The sequence below is a fragment of the Elgaria multicarinata genome, chromosome 2 (assembly GCF_023053635.1).
Source record: "Elgaria multicarinata webbii isolate HBS135686 ecotype San Diego chromosome 2, rElgMul1.1.pri, whole genome shotgun sequence".
NCBI lineage: Eukaryota > Metazoa > Chordata > Lepidosauria > Squamata > Anguidae > Elgaria > Elgaria multicarinata.
In genome coordinates, this window is record NC_086172.1 from 166041463 (window position 1) to 166058473 (window position 17011).

Below are 17011 nucleotides of genomic sequence, written 5' to 3' on the forward strand. Positions count from 1 at the left end.
AGGTCACTGAAAGGCCAACAACAATCAACAGCAATTAGGCACTGATTGCTGAGTCCAACTGACAATCAGGCCACTCCCCCTTCAGCTCCTGCAGCAACTATCCACACCGACCCTCTCACTCAGCAGCACATGGCAAGCACACAGCCTCTTTGAATTGGCAGCCTCCTGGGTTTCCTTGAGGCTTCTCTTCTTCCCCTTTCCTTGGTCTCCTCTTCCCCTACACTCCCCCTGTCAAACTCCTGTTTGCTCTTCCTGTTAGCTCGCTCCCTGTTCGCTCGCTCCCTGGGAATCTGGCTTACTTTTCTAGCTCCTACTTGAGCTGGGCCAGCTGCTCTTCCCTGCTTCTGCTTAGCTCCAAGTCAGGAACCAGAATGATTGGCATGGCCTTCCCAGTGCCTTCACACCACATGTACACATAGTGAAACATATGTGCATGTGTTGCCACCAGATGTGACATTCCACGTTGCAAGTTAATTCCCACTTCAAAGTGTGTTCCTTTTTTCAACATATTGTAATGAGATGATCAAGGTGACTTCCCAGAAATCCCTCCTAGATCAGTGACTCTGATGATTAAAAAAAAGCATGATGTATGTATGTGGGGAGGGCAAATTGCTTAAATCCTAACCCATTTGGACAAGTTTGGACTCTTTGATCTCCTTTTATTCTAGAGCTTAGCCTGATGGTCCTCCATCCCTGATCTTTTGGGTAACAAGGAAGTGACTGTTTTAGAAAGGGGCTTACTGCTCTCCTCTCCTCACAGCAGAATGTACTAATTCAGTTTGTGTGAACAAAAAACCTGAGGCCAGAGGGGGGGAAAGGATAGGAAGGCTGTCCATCCCCTAGAAATCTGATGGTTTTTTTTTAGTGAACTTTGGGACATCTGCTGGTGGTGGTGGTGATGTCTTAATGCAGGACCGCTACCTCTGCTCACCCTGAATATGCATACATAAGTACCTATATTACGAAATGCAAGGAAGTCTCCAGTGATCTGAGTCTAGCGAAAGCAAACTGGCACATGGAGAAGTGAGGTGAGCACGCAACAATGTGAAGTGGCCCTTTGTGTACGGCTGGTTAAACTTTTAAATTCTGCAATCCAGAAATCTGAATGTCGCAAGTACACTTTGAGCAGGAAAAAAATATGGGATCGTTAAACATGATTTATTCGATATGCGAAGTACAATCAGCATTAGTGGGACAGCAGCACCCGCAAGGGTTTAGGCATACAGGAAAAAGCCTGAGCTACCGGAATCAGCATACCCCACAGAGTAATATAAGCAAAGAAGGAACAAAAATAAAAAGACATTGCTTGAACACACAAGGTCCACAATTACAGGCTCTTTTACACCTTTACACAGATATGCCTAAGGAGCGGAGGTGGGGCGTTGCAATCATGCACCCTCCATCCCTGTGGAGTTGAACATGTGAAAGGGGCTATAGAAAACCAGCAGGTTGTAGGGCTGCAGTCTAGGAAGGGTGTCACGTTGCTGAATCAGCGGGGCCTTCAGATCTTACTGCGTTTTACTTTCCTGCCAAAATTCGAAATGGGAGACCTGCAGTTTGTGGGGCCCAGGATTCGGGCAGCATTATTGCACCCAGCTTGTAAAATTACTCCAGGAAACTTAGCATATGGGGCATCCAGACAGGAAAAGTCGCCTTCCTGTTTTTCCAAGGGTCTCGTCATCAAACTACTTGGGATTGGCGTGAGACTGCACTGTACCTTGGGTGGTAACTTTGAATGAATCAAGCATTGAATCAATATTACTAAAGCTTATTGTATTTGGAAAGTGTTTGTAGCTAGTGGGAATTGTGTAGGAATGTTGTTAACGTTATTCAACTATGGGATCCTGGCTTGTCTGGAACAGCCCAGGCAAGAGATGCCTTGCAACATTTCTGCCTTTTGTTTGTCTTCTTTTGCTGCTTTAGTTCATCCCTCTGAATGGAGAATTCATTATGGCCCCCGGTGCTGGGTTTGCAGCTTTCGAAGGCAGCTACAATCCAGGATGTGAGACAGGTATTGTGCTCAGCCTACGTTAATTAGTCATGCAAATGAAGCACTTTGAGAATATGCCTCAGTTAACGCTGCTGCTCACTTGAGTCATTCTCTCAGTCATAATTAACTTTTCCCTGGAGCCCTCCAAAGTTTTGAAATTACATTTAGAACTTTCCTTGCCATAACAATAGAAAGGGATTGCGAGGAGCTCTAAAAGGAACTCTCTCCAAACTGGGAGAAAGGGGTTCAGAGTCAGCAAGCGCAAAGTGATGCATGTTGGGGCAGAAAACCCCCAACTTCAGGTATAAGCTGATGGGATCTGAGCTAACATTGACTGACCAAGCAAGAGATCTTTGAGTTGTGGTGGACAGCTCAATGAAACTGTCAATCCAGTGTGCAGCTGCTATGAAAAAGGCAAATTCCATATTAGGCATAATTCGGAAAGGAATTGAAAATAAAACTGCCAATATCTAGGGTGACCATATTTTGGAAACCAAAAAGGAGGATGACATGGCCAACCCCAAGGGGGTGTGCCCACAAACATGTCCAGCCCCCAAAGGGGAGTGTTTACCAACATGTCCAGCACACAAGGGGGTGTGCCCACCCAAACACAGCTTTGGTCACATGTCTGATTTCACAGCACACAAGACAAACCTGTTCTATATAACATTTTAATGTTAAAATTACTGGAATAAAGAACAAGTGAGACATTCAATGTATCTGAAATAAACTTCACTCATTCCTACTTTTGTAGCTTTTGCTGTACTTTGTAGCTTTTGCTATACTCTGTGTAATACAGTTTTCCCTTTCCTCAAATATCTTTTCTGACTGCATCATTTACTAGATAACCGTAGTCTCACCTTTCCTAACGTCTAACACTCTTTCCCCATCACCTTTCTCATATCCATACTAACACATTCAGCATATTGCTATCACTGAACAAATGAAGCAGTTGACAAGTACAGAAAAATCTAGTACAACAAACCAGCAACCAAGCATTCAGAAAGAGTATAAACTACTATTCCCCTGCAAACATCACCATGGAACAAAATGGATTAAAGGCTACCACCTCTTAGCTTGTTTCAACTTCAACCAGACATAACAGCCAAAAACAACCAAGAAAAACACACCTACCTCATTAGCAATACCTAATGACAAAAATGTTGCAGAAAAGGAAGAGGACAAGAGAGAGAAATATCACCACGTCATGCCAGTTATATCAAACAAATTGGAAAGGAAGGTCTATGGGTCTAAAATGTATTATTTAATAGGATAAATCACCTCCAAATCATCCCCCCAACTCACAAAAAACTACAGCGCCCCCCCTGCAAACATGCACAGGGATTCATTCAGTCAAACAACCAGGCATTCCATTCAGACATCAATACACACACACACACACACACACATTCAGGATCACCCCATGCACCCATTCTCTCTCTCTCCCTCTCTCTCCCCCCTTCTCTCTCTCTCTCACACACACAGACACACACACACAAATACCTCAGTCTTACCTTCTAGTTGCTGCTGCTTCTTCTCCTGCAACTTGCTTCTTCCTTCCTTCTTCTCCTCCTCCTCCTCCTGCTGCTTGCCTCCTCCTTCTTCTTCTTCTTCTTCTTCTTCTTCTTCTTCTTCTTCTTCTTCTTCTTCTTCTTCTTCTCTTCCTCCTCCTGCTTGCCTCTTTCTTCTTCTCCTCCATTGAGGCAGGGAGGGGCGGGGACGCGTTCCCGGAAGTCCAGGAACATGTCCCTCACAGGCCAAGTAAAAGGCCCCACCGAAGCAGGGAGGGGCGGGGATGCTGTCCCAGAAGTCCAGGGACGCGTCCCTCTAGCCCCTTCCCCGCAATGATGGGGTCTTCTACTTGGCCTGCACAATCGCAGAGGCCAAGTAGAAGGCCCCATCAAGGCAGGGATGGTAGCATGGGCAGGCCTTAAACCGTGTGTCTTGGAAACATGCGGTTTAAGCCTGCCCAAGCTTACATCCGGGCCTCTCCTTGGTCGCAGCGGTGACATCATGGTGGTGACCAAGGAGAGGCCTGGATGGAAGCCTGGAGGAGGGCCTTAAACGGTGTGGGTTTTTTGGGGGGGGGGCATGTCTTTGCCTGGACAAAATGGGGGGAAACTGGGATTTTCCCCGGACACATTTTGGCCCCCCCATGTCCGGACATGTCTGGCCAAAACCGGAAATATAGTCACCTTACTAATACCAGTAGTCACCTTACCAATATCATACTGCCTTTATACAAATCTATGGTGCGACCACACTTATTAGAATATTGTGTACAGTTCTGGTCACCGCAACTATGGGCACTGCAACTATGGGCATCATCAGATGAGTGTTTTATTGCACGCTCATTAGTGGGCACTCATGGATTTTAGCGGGTCTTATTCATGAAGTTGTCTGTGGCCCACGTGCCTCCTGCCCCTTCTAGCCTTCTTCACCTGACAAAAAAAGAGCCTGGGAAATCCAAATTATTTTTAAAGACGGAAGTTGCCGCTATCTCCTGCTCTGTACAGGAGAAGCAACACAATAAAAATGGCTTCCTGAATGAGTCACGTGCAAGTTGTTTACTTCCTCTTTCAAAAGAGGAAGTAATGAAGGACAAATGTGCAGGCAGAGAACCAATGGTGGTTCTTTTAATTATTATTTTTTATTTTTTATTTTCCATTATTTTTTATTTTCCATTGTGAATATCACCAAAACAGAACAGAACAAACCCCATACATTACTTATATAAGATTATTGTCATTTTCCATAATGTGTATCGTTCATTAAAAAAAAAAAGTAGAGAGGGCCCACAACCCATATATATATATACATATATATATATATATATATATATATATATATATATGAATTTAGTAGCAGTAAGTAAATATGATACCTATAGTTTAAGACTGGATTGAAATAGAGAATTGGGGTGCTCTATGTTGCCTAACCAATGGATGGTGTTTGCATTTGTGTTGTACCCCGCCTCGATCCAAAGGGAGAGGCGGGTAACAAATAAATAAATATATAAATAAATAATAATAAATATAAAAATTATTATTATTATTAATAATAATAATAATAATATAAGAAGAGCCATGCTGGATCCGACCAAGGGTTCAGTTAATCCAGCATTCTCTTCACCCAGAGGCCAATCAGCTGTCCACAGAAAACCCACAAGAAGGACGTAAGTGCACACCATGTCTGTAGAATGGGTGGCTCTGTGCATTCCAAGGTATAAAAGAGGAGCAGACGTACTTAGAATCATAGAATCATAGAATAGCAGAGTTGGAAGGGGCGTACAAGGCCATCTAGTCCAACCCCCTGCTCAATGCAGGAATCCACCCTAAAGCATCCCTGACAGATGGTGAACAGGGAAGCCAACTCACCTTCAGTTTCTTGTGGAGTGCATATGGAGCTCTAGATAAATGGGATGTTGAGGCTTTATCTGTCGGTTTTGGGGGGAAAGTATGGTCCGGTGCATTCTAAGTTGACCAGGAGCCAGGCCTAAATTCTGCAGCAAGGCCCTTGCGGTCAATGGGTCTTATGAGTATACTGCATTAAGTGCAAATATGTGACAGCTACATTAATATTAAACAGAAAGAAGGTTGTTAATGAATTAAATATGAATTTCAGTAATATACTGTGTACAGCAACCCCTGTGTATTGTTTATTTTCATATTAAATTCCCCAGCAGAGGAACTGTGGGATGTAGTTCGTGGATGGCATGTTTACAGTTGCACTTGCAGAGAACGGTGGCTGGGTAAAAACCAGTGGCTAACACATTGCTAATAAAGTTGTCATGTTTATCGTCATCCATAGCTTCCCACGGGCTTATTCACATGCTGTTTGTGGAAAATCCTCTCTGGCGACTTCTACAAGTTCTACATGGTGTTCTCTTAATATGTCTGGGGTAATAAACCAGATATTGCAATAATCGTTGTATCTATATCCCCTTTTCACCATGTCGGGTTGGTTGTTTTCAAAAACGATTGCATCCCTCAGCTCCAACCATTAGCTGTGGAGCAGCACCCGGATCAAAGAAGTGGCTCAGGAGTCTCCAACCTTCTGGGGCCAGTAGGAACATCTGGAAATTTCAGTGTGTGTTGTGGGCACTAACACAAGATGGTTGTTCTGGTGGTCATGGCCAAACACAAAGCATCTATTTCCCAGAAAGCAAATGGATGAAGCTGAAGAACTTGCCCTAAGTACAAAGCAAAGGTGGGGGGTGGTCTAAGTTCCAAAACTTAACCACACTTTTTTTTCAACTCATAGTTTTCTGCTCCAGCACCTGATGTATTCTCTCTTCATCACAACTGTTAAAGCTGTAGGGGCCCTGCCCTCTTTTCTATCTGGTCAAGAGGGCAGGGCTCCTGCAGCTTTAACTGTGGCGATGAAGAGGGAATTTCCCCAGGTGCTGCATGCATACAAAGGTGACCTGCTGAAATTCCCTTTCCTAGGCAACTGTTAAAGATACAGGAGCCCTGTCCTCCTTTTCATATGGTCACCCTACATGTTACAAATGCTGGTTGGAGTGGCAGTTCAATCTTTGTTTGACATTGGCTATGAGACAGCATCATCTACCTCAAAAGAAAGCAGCAGGCTAGCTTAGGGGGCACAGGGCAGGTTGTGTGTTCCCACAGCTCTCCATCCTCTGACACCTTCCTGCCACCTCCCATCATCTGCTGCCTGAGGCAGCTGCCTCATTCTTCCTAATGGTAGGGCTAGCTCTGGGCCATAGCTTGAGAGAGCTCTGTTAGGGTGACCAGATGACCCGGAAAACCCCGGAGACCTCTGGAAAAACAGGGCTTCTCCGGGGCAACCGGGGCTGGGCCCCGATTTACCAGGGAAAAGGCCCAGAGGATGCATTCCTGGGAGTCTGGGAACACATCCTCCACCCACCCACCCACAACGCCAATCTGGCCTTCCCCTTGATTGGCACGATCACGCTGGCCAAGGAGAAGGCCCAGATCGGCGCTGGGAGGGCCTAGAACGACGCATTCCCGGACTTCCAGGAACATGTCCTCCAGCCCACCCACCCCAGCACTGTTCTGGCCTTCTCCTTGGCTGGCGCGATAGGGAGGAAATTATTATGCACTGCACATGGGGCTCCAGATCAAGGTGATCAATGATGAAGAAATGGATTTTGTCATCATGTCTGAATGTTATCATCTTAGTTTAGCTCCAACACAGTAGAGTAGATATTTAGTTGTTTGCTTGCTTAAAGCATACCCCACTTTTCAGCTGAAAAAGCTTCTATAGCTGGTTACAAAGATCAGAAATAACACACTCCCTACCTGTGGGCTTACATTGTAAAAGACACTGCACAAAAGGGAAAGGGATTGGGAGGGAGGAGGGGAAAAAAAAAAACCAAACTCATGCACTAGACACTTAGATACAAAGTTCAGGAGATCAAGCTGGATCTAAGCACAATGGAAAGGCTGCCCCTTCCTGAATTGAGCATTGGGGTTGGACTCGATGGCCCTATAGGCCCCTTCCAATTCTACTATTCCATGATTCTGTTTTTGGTGGCTGGGAGGGGGCTCTCAGCTGAAGTGGCATCCAGTCATGATGGAGAGTGCCTAACCGCTGCTTCCTCTCTGTGTAATGGCTTCAGCAGTGGTGCCTTTACCATGCATGAAACACAAAACTCTAACAGATCCGATAACACTCTCGCACACACGCCTATTGACGTCATGAGAATCACTGTAGATCCAGACAGACAGTGATGCATTAGGTGCCGAGATTTTCCCACCGTATTATGCAAGGCCAAAAAACAGAAAGCAATTTGGAAAGAGAGAGAGAGAGAGAAAAGGATCCTGGAATTCTTGGAATGCCATAGTTGGAAGTGCTCTCTATTAGTAATGAAAACTTAGATAATAGGATTTCAGGGGAGCTATAAGCTTTGGCACTAGAGGTCGTATTCTGTGATTTAAAATGTCAATATGTCCAGGATGATTTCTAGAGTCCTTGCTCTCAATTATCCTTCATTATGAGAAACAAGAGCCATTCATATGAACCGTCTTACCACATAGAGTGGGCCATTTACCCCATGTGCCTGCAGAACTTTAAAAAAATAATCTCAGCATTAATTCTATCTGGATTTATGAACAAATATATCAGTGAAGCGAAATGGGCTCCATGTACTGCTCTGATACTGTATTTGTCATTGTCTTTCTTTTATTAGCCTCCAAAGTCACATTTACCAGTGCAGATAATTACCAGTGGTATGACCCCACATTGTGGCAGGCAGCAACCTCCTGGGACAACCTAGATCAGGGCAAGTCGATCTTCACCGTGGATGAAGAACGTGTCCCATGCCAATACGACGATGTTATCTTTCGGCCCGAAACGTCCTTCCGAGTGAACATCGAGTCACCTGAGCAGATGATACAGCTTCGGAGCATTTCTATAACGGGGCAGGTAAAAAAGGACATTTGTGGGATGAAACCGATTCTGCTCCATCACTTTTGGAGTTCTCAAAAAGAAAACCCTAAAAGGTTACAACTGAAGATAGACAACTTCTTCCAGTGTACGTTGGGTTGCCTGGGGAAATCGACTGAGCTGCTTCCAGACATACTGGCGTTCTTTTCTGAGCCAGTTGAATTTGGGAAGCTGCCCACCTATATACATTTCCCAGGGGAGAAGAGCATGCACTCCAACTGAGAAAACCTAGCAGACCGCCTTCCTTTATATTCACCCAGGCAACATTTACGATCTTCAGAGGAGGCCCTGCACATCATTCCAAGACAAAGAGAATGTTGTTGTTGTTGTTGTTGTTGTTGTTATTATTATTATTATTATTTATTTATATAGCACCATCAATGTACATGGTGCTGTACAGAGTAAAACAGTAAATAGCAAGACTCTGCCGCATAGGCTTACAATCTAATAAAATCATAGTAAAACAATAAGGAGGGGAAGAGAATGCCAACAGGCACAGGGTAGGGTAAGCAGGCACAGGGTAGGGTAAAACTAACAGTATAAAGTCTGCGCAACATCAAGTTTTAAAAGCTTTAGGAAAAAGAAAAGTTTTTAGCTGAGCTTTAAAAGCTGCGGTTGAACTTGTAGTTCTCAAATGTTCTGGAAGAGCGTTCCAGGCGTAAGGGGCAGCAGAAGAAAATGGACGAAGCCGAGCAAGGGAAGTAGAGGCCCTTGGGCAGGCGAGAAACATGGCATCAGAGGAGCGAAGAGCACGAGCGGTTGTCATGTTGTCATGAAGAACCTCGATAGCGGGCCTTCTCTGTAGCGGCACCCACGCTCTGGAAAACCTTGCCTCGTGCGGTCCGGGAGGCGGAAAATGTAATATCTTTTAAACGCCTCCTGAAAGCATATTTCTTTAGACAAGCCTTCCCTGGACTGCAACTTATTCTGGTTTTTTAAAGTGATTTTAAAGTTTTAAATTGGATTTTATGGTTTTAGTTGTCAACTGCCCAGAGAGCCTAGGCTGTTGGGCAGTATAAATATATAATAAATTAACAAACAAATAAATAAATAAGAGGAAGTAGGGGGAGCTCATATGACCATTCAGCTCCTGGGCCTTTAAAAGACCTGGGGAGTTGGCTATAGGACAAATAGTGTCGCTGAGGGCTCAGGAGATTCATAGTCCACAAGGGAAATATGGTGATCTAAGAACCCCATGTGAACAGGCTTATGTCGGTCCAGGGAGAGGTCACAATAGTAGTTTATTATAAAAACATCCTCATCACCAGCATTCCTAAAGTGTACCTTAATACAACTGTAGACATGTTTATAGACTCCAGCGAGGCCCAATTATGGGATGGCCCATAAGCTACAGAATGGTTGAAAGAGCTGGGTGTGTTTAGACAAAAGCCTTAGCTAGATGGGGCTTTACCCTGGGGCGATCCCTGGGATCGTCCCTGTGCGTCCACATGACGCACAGGGGATCCTGGGATCAGGAAGGCTGATCCCTCTCTTGCCCCGGGATCTCGCCCTCCACTTTAGGCCCAGTTTTTCCACAGTCTCTGGTTGGAACGTGTGGCCGCGCATCACGGTTTGTCCCGGCTCCTCGCGAGGAGCTGGGACCCGCTCATGGGGCACAGAGCTCCTCAGGAGCTCTGCGCCCATTGGGGGTGGGGTGGGGGGAGCGGGGGAATTTTTTTTTTAAAAAAGGACTTACCTTTTGCGCACGAGCGCTTGTGCGCTCCTGCCTCTTTAAAAAAAAAATGTCGGGCGCGATGCCTCTCCCTCTGAGGTCGTCACGCACCATGTGTGAACAGAGGGGGAGATCTCTCCATATAAATAACGCGGGATCTTCACCCCTCTGTGTTGCTAGACCACTAGGTCTAGCTGAGGCCAAAGGGGAGACATGACAGCAGTCATCAAATATAGACGTGACCCTGGTCTTCAAATATCTGAAAGTCTGTCATGCAGAAGTTGGCATGTCATGTAGAAGTTGTCCTCTGTTGCTCTAGAGCAGCGTTCCTCAACCTGGGGCGCTCCAGATGTGTTGGACTACAACTCCCAGAATGCCCCAGCCAGCTGGCTGGGGCATTCTGGGAGATGCAGTCCAACACATCTGGAGCGCCCCAGGTTGAGGAAGGCTACTCTAGAGGACAGGACTACATCAACAGGACTAGAACCAATGGGTGGAAGTTGCAGGAAAACAGATTTTGGAAAACGTTAGGAGAAACTTCTTAATAGTGAGGGCCGTTTGACAGTGGCAAAGACTATCTCAGGAAGTGGTGGGCTCTGCTTCACTTGGAGGTATTTAAGCAAAGTCTGGACAGTCTCCTGTCAAAGAAGCTGCACTGCAGACCCTACACTGGGCAAGGTGTGTGTGTGCTGGAATCCTAGATAATCTGCAATGTCCTTTCAGTTCATTTATTATATTTCTATACTGCCTCATATCTGAAGCTCTCTGGGCAGTTCCCCAAAATTAAAAACCATTAAAATGCATTATACGAAGTATAAAACCGTCCCCGTAAAGGCGTAAAACGGATAGCACACACAACAACGTATATCTAAAACAATTTCAAGCCATCAGCCAGAGGCCATCCAGGACCTGATCAAAAAGACTCGTTCCATGCTGCCAAATGCCTGAGCGAAGAGGGCAGTTTTAACTTGGCGCTGAAAAGATGGCAATGTTGGTGCCAGGCGGGCCTCATCAGGGAGATCATTCCATAAATGGGGGCCCAAGTTTCCAACGTTGATCAGCCTTCATACCTGCTTTGGATTTCACATGGCCAGTCCATGGTAGCTTGTTTGTGTGAATCAGGCCTAACGCCACGGTTATTGTGATGCTTATATGAAGTCTCAGAGCCGTGCTTTTCTCCATTAAACTATGTGGTTGCTGGTGCAGAACTGCAGCAGTTTATATTACCTAGGGAACCGGCAGTGGCTTTAATTAAACCATTTTGATTGCAATTTGCGATTCAGCGAACTGACCTGCTGCTAGCTACAAATGTGGATCTCTATGTTTTGTTTCCCACCCTTCATCCATGAACTGGAATTAGAAGTTCACCAGTGACAGCGCCCTGGCAGAATACATGCAGAGCTCGTCTGCAAAGCTACAGTTCCATGGGCAGGGGACATTCCAGTTGTTGAACACCAGGTGTCCAGACAAATCTGGCTGTGAATGTGGAAATGCTGCGGTAAGCTTCTTGCCCTCTAGCACCCTCCAAGGTCAGGGGTAGGCAGACTCTTTTCTGTCAAGGCCCAGGGCGTCACAAAGATATAAGCATCAGTGCAGCAGGTGGAGTCTTCTGTGGGGTCTTCTCTTGCTGATCCAGTGAAGGAGGGAGGGGAACCAGGTCCTATATGTTCATGATCTTTCAAACATCATCTGGACAAATTAGCAGAAGCATAGCTTCCAAATCACGTGAGATACTGGTTCCTCTCTATTCGGCCCTGGTTAGGCCTCATCTAGAGTATTGCGTCCAATTATGGGCTCCACAATTCAAGAAGGACGCAGACAAGCTGGAGCATGTTCAGAGGAGGGCAACCAGGATGATCAGGGGTCTGGAAACAAAGCCCTATGACGAGAGACTGAAAGAACTGGGCATGTTTAGCCTGGAGAAGAGAAGATTGAGGGGAGACATGATAGCACTCTTCAAATACTTAAAAGGTTGTCACACAGAGGGCCAGGATCTCTTCTTGATCCTCCCAGAGTGCAGGACACGGAATAATGGACTCAAGTTAAAGGAAGCCAGATTCCGGCTGGACATCAGGAAAAACTTCTTGACTGTTAGAGCAGTGCGACAATGGAATCAGTTACCTAGGGAGGCCGTGGGCTCTCCCACACTAGAGGCCTTCAAGAGGCAGCTGGACAAGCATCTGTCGGGGATGCTTTAGGGTGGATTCCTGCATTGAGCAGGGGGTTGGACTCGATGGCCTTGTAGGCCCCTTCCAACTCTGCTATTCTATGATTCTATGAAATCTTACAGTAGTGTAAGGCTTATTACTCGAGATCTACCAGACTGATTTTGCTCATTTTTGTTTTAAACTGAAGCTTGAGCCCTGTAGACATGAAGAAAATTTTGAAAGTTTGAAAAAGTTCAAAGCTCGAGCTTCAGTAGCCAAACAGTATGTTTCCGTGCCCTGGCCAGGAGCTTGAGGCAGTTGGGGAACTACAGCTCCCTGGGTGCAGCCACACAGTTAGGCTGTCGCCGCCAGCAACGGGGAGGGGGAAGGGAACGGAGGCAGCCAATCAGGACACATGGGGGAGGGGCCACACCACATTCACATTTCTGAGGGGAGGATTCATTATGCTTGTGCCACATTTGCATTATTCATGAGCCCCTCTGTGGAGAGGGGCAAAAAAGCAGGAAAGGAGCAGGACCATGGCAACATGGGCTTTATATTAGTATTTACATGAATAAACTAGCTTGCTCTCTGAATGCCTATACTTCCAACATAGGTAGAAAAAGGGCCACCCCTCTCTGGAAAGTCCCGCAGTGACACCTGTGAACCAACCGTATTGGAAGGAAATGTTTAATAACCTGTAATCCTATGCTGGTTCCAGTTAGAATGTTGTTGAAAACAGTGGGATTATGATATAGTACCACCTCTGCTTTGGATCTTTGTGGGAGGTCTTCACGGCGCTGAGTTGGCATCACTCCACCGCCAAACCCCATGGTGTTGCTGGTGCGGGGGTGGCGGCAAGTAATCTAGATTAAGGGAGGCAGCATGGGGTTTCCAGCGGCCATTAGGCTCGCCGGGCCTGCCCCCTGCCCTGGCGGATGGCGACCAATCATGGGTTGCCATACGCCTCCACCACAACTCTGGAGTGAGGATAGATGGCGGATGTGCCGTACTCACCTTGCTCCGGACAAAAAAGTCAGGGTAAGTCCCTGACTTTTCTTCTCAGCTTCACCGAAAAGCCCCAGGGTGGCTGCATGGTGGCTGCTGCATTGTATAATTGACACAGCTCACCCCAGGGCTTTCCATGTGTTTAGACAACCCCTATCTCTGTCTAAACACTGGCGCTTTTTCTGTTATTCCACCAGTCTCCTATAACTAGGCACAGCTTCTGCTGAGCAGTTCCAGCTCTGTGTGCGTGTAAGAGAAAGTGAAGGGGTGTTGGGGATGGTGTTCTGCTTCATAAACTGACTCTTGAGACCTTCCAAATCGTGTGAGGTACTGGTTCCTCTCTATTCGGCCCCGGTTAGGCCTCATCTAGAGTATTGCGTCCAGTTCTGGGATCCACAATTCAAGAAGGATGCAGACAAGCTGGAGCGTGTTCAGAAGAGGGCAACCAGGATGATCATGTTAGATCATTGTTCTTTTCACCCAAGGACGAGATCCAAACAGCCCTTAAGCACGACTCCACCATTCCAGCGACAGAGGGTTCATGGTGGAGTCGTGCTTAAGAACTGGGCATGTTTAGCCTGGAGAAGAGAAGATTGAGGGGAGACATGATAGCACTCTTCAAATATTTAAAAGGTTGTCACACAGAGGAGGGCCAGGATCTCTTCTCGATCCTCCCAGAGTGCAGGACACAGAATAATGGGCTCAAGTTACAGGAAGCCAGATTCTAGCTGGACATCAGGAAAACTTCCTGACTGTTAGAGCAGTGCGACAATGGAACCAGCTGCCTAGGGAGGTTGTGGCTTTCCCACACTAGAGGCATTCAAGAGGCAACTGGACAACCATCTGTCAGGGATGCTTTAGGGTGGATTCCTGCATTGCGCAGGGGGTTGGACTTGATGTCCTTATAGGCCCCTTCCAACTCTACTATTCTATGATTCTATGGTCCCAACCCAAGCAGACTGACAATAGGGTAATGGTTTCTTTCTATGGTACCCTTTGGTTGCCTGTGTTGGAGATATCAGAAAGTCAAGTCTTTTTCTTCAGTGAATCATCTAACTTTTCTTATTAAGGTCCGTGACAGAATCTGTGCTGCCTTGCTCCAGAATTCCGGGAATCAATGCCCAGCAGCTGTGTGCAAGGACCCACTGAAACCCATCGGTCATTGCTGTGAAATATGTGGTGAGTGAAGGCTGGCTATTGTTGCATCTGGGTAGGGGAGCTTTCCACCAGTCCCTTGCACATGGGATATGTGCCTATGGGCAACTGATTCCCTTGCCATATGCTCTGTCAACAGGTGTAGCCGCAGGAATGAGTCATGGTAGCGCGCATGCGTTGCATCCCAAAGGTCTCCAATTCGGTCCCCAGCATCTCCAAGTAGGGCTCAGGAAGACTCTTCTCTGAAACCCTGGAGTCTGTGTAGAAGCAATCCAGACCTAGGGATGTCCATCCTCGGGAAATCTGGCCCTCTTGGTGCATGCTGTGCTTCCATGGCAGGCCTCACTCAGCTTGCATTTCCCCAAATTCTGGGGACTTTATACGTTGTTGCTGTTGTTGTTGTTGTTGTCGTCGTCATTCTCAGCTGTCATTTGCACAAATCGTGACTGAAATTTGTATATTTTGCACAATTTGCACAATTTGCAGTTGTACTTTGCCCAATTTGCACAAGGTATGAAAATCTGCGCAAATTGCGCCTGTAATTTGCGTTAAGACAAAGCCACCAAAAATGCACACCACTTGGGCGAACTCCGCACAGGCCGCGTCAGGCCAGCTAGCAGAAGACAGAACAAAGCCCCGGGGACTGAACCAATGAACGATGTCGAGCTGCACTCGCCAACCAGGTTCCTAAACGGAGCTAGACGGGTCAAGGGTCTGACTCCGTGTAATGACGCTTAGCGTGTTTTTATCTTGGCGGCCGGGTCTGCACAGGATCAGCCAGAGCAGCTCTCTGTATATGGTTTTAAAATTCAAACAAGAGATCATACCTTTTGCATTTTGAACCAGGCCTTTGCTTTTGCAGCTTGACTTAAGAGAGATTTTAAAACAAACACCTTACAGCACAAGAATCCCTCTTGGGCTGTGTCGTGACACATGCAGGGAGAGTTTGCCATAGGACAGGGGCTGGATACCGTTTCCAGGTGGAGGACTGAATTCCATTTCAGAGAAACTCTCGCGGGGGGCGGGGGCAAGGCAAGGGGGTGTAGGGGAGCAAAGGCAAAAGAAATGGCAGCATGTCGTAGCATAAGCTTTTGCGGCTAGTAACTAAGCCTTAGAAAAGACAGTTCAATTTTTTATGATGAGGAAAAATGTGCGCAAAGTTCAGGAAACCACCAAATGATCAGGCGCGGGCCAGGGCCAGGGGACATTGACCAACCAGATTGGTGCCCCAGGCCTGTGGTGCAGTGAAGCCCCCTTCTTTCTCTCCCTCCCTCCCTTCAGCATCTTTTCTAGCACACCCTTTGCAAACCCAGGCTCTGATCAAGGTTTACGCTCAAAGCTTAAGATGAAATTGTTTAGTTTTGCATCTTTAAATAAAAAACAAAAAACCTCACATTTGAGTGCAACCATAACTGGGAAGGTCAAAAATAAATCGGATTAACAGTGCAAATCTAAGCATGTCAACTCAGAAGTAACACTCACTGTGTTCAATAGGGCTTACTCCTAAGTTGGTATAACTGACCTGGGAATTTTCAACCGAAAATTAAATTGTTGAGTCCTTTGCAAAAATGTGATTAAGTATATTTTCATTTTGTCTATCCTTTGAGAAGTCCATGGATATTTCTCCACCACCCGACCCCCATTTTATCCTCACAACAACCCTGTAAGGTAGACTAGCGTAATAGAGTGGCCCAAGCTCATTCTGTGTACTTGTTGGCTAGGTGGGTATGTGTCTCCCCAGTCTAATACTGTTTCCAGATGTTTTGGAGCATCTCCAAGAAGCCTCTGCCAGCATGGTCAATGGTCAGGGCTGCTGGGATTTGAAGTCCAAATATCTGGAGATCTAATTTCTACCCACCCCTGCACTACGCCACACCTGACTCTTTATACATTAGACAATCATATGGAAGCTCAAAATGGGAGCTCTTAACTGCATGGGGAGCCAATGTATTTTTTTCCCTGTCCTTCTTCTTAAGAGCTCCAAAGGACATTTATGGGATTATCCCATTTCATCTACAGAAGAAGGTTGCAAGGTAGGTTAGCCTGTGAGAGACAATCACTTCCTGAGACCACTTCTCCATACTTATTTATAGACCACCCTCCCTCCATGGAATCAGGGCATCATACACAGTTCTCCCACCCCCATCATTTTTTATCCTTACCAACCACCCTGTGGGGTAGGTTCATCTGAGACATAGTGACTGTCCCTAAATCACCCAGCGAGTCAGCTTTGTGTCTGAGTCAGCATTTGAACTCTGATTTCCCCAGTCCTAATCCAATGCTCTAATAAACGCTACTGGCTCCCCAGGTGAGTTTCATGTGGAGCAACCTGGGGAAATTAGCTGTTGAATCAGAAAGGCCAGCATCCTCTATGCCTCTGGGAAGCCCACAGGTAGGACATGACGACAACAGCTGTTGTTCCCCAATAGGCATGGGAGAATCAGCAAAGCTTGAGCTTGTTGATTCTCCAAGCTCCACCTTAAACCTTGGTCATAAGTGTGTGTGAGGGTTGTGCCGGTTGTGCCCAGGCACACCCTAATGTCTCAAGCAACAAGCGTCTCCTCAATCCTCCCCCCACCTGCAATGGCCCTTCCACAGCCAAGCAAG

General features: G+C 46.4%; 1 protein-coding gene across 1 annotated transcript in view; it reads left to right on the top strand.

The window, feature by feature from the left end:
* The window catches only part of AMN (amnion associated transmembrane protein), a 109457-nt gene that overhangs the window by 76649 nt on the left and 15797 nt on the right, over positions 1-17011 (top strand). The window contains exons 6-9 of the mRNA XM_063118492.1: positions 1924-2011; positions 8166-8401; positions 11455-11592; positions 14320-14428. Coding sequence (XP_062974562.1) covers positions 1924-2011; positions 8166-8401; positions 11455-11592; positions 14320-14428 — 571 coding nt within the window. The remainder of the gene's footprint in view (positions 1-1923; positions 2012-8165; positions 8402-11454; positions 11593-14319; positions 14429-17011) is intronic.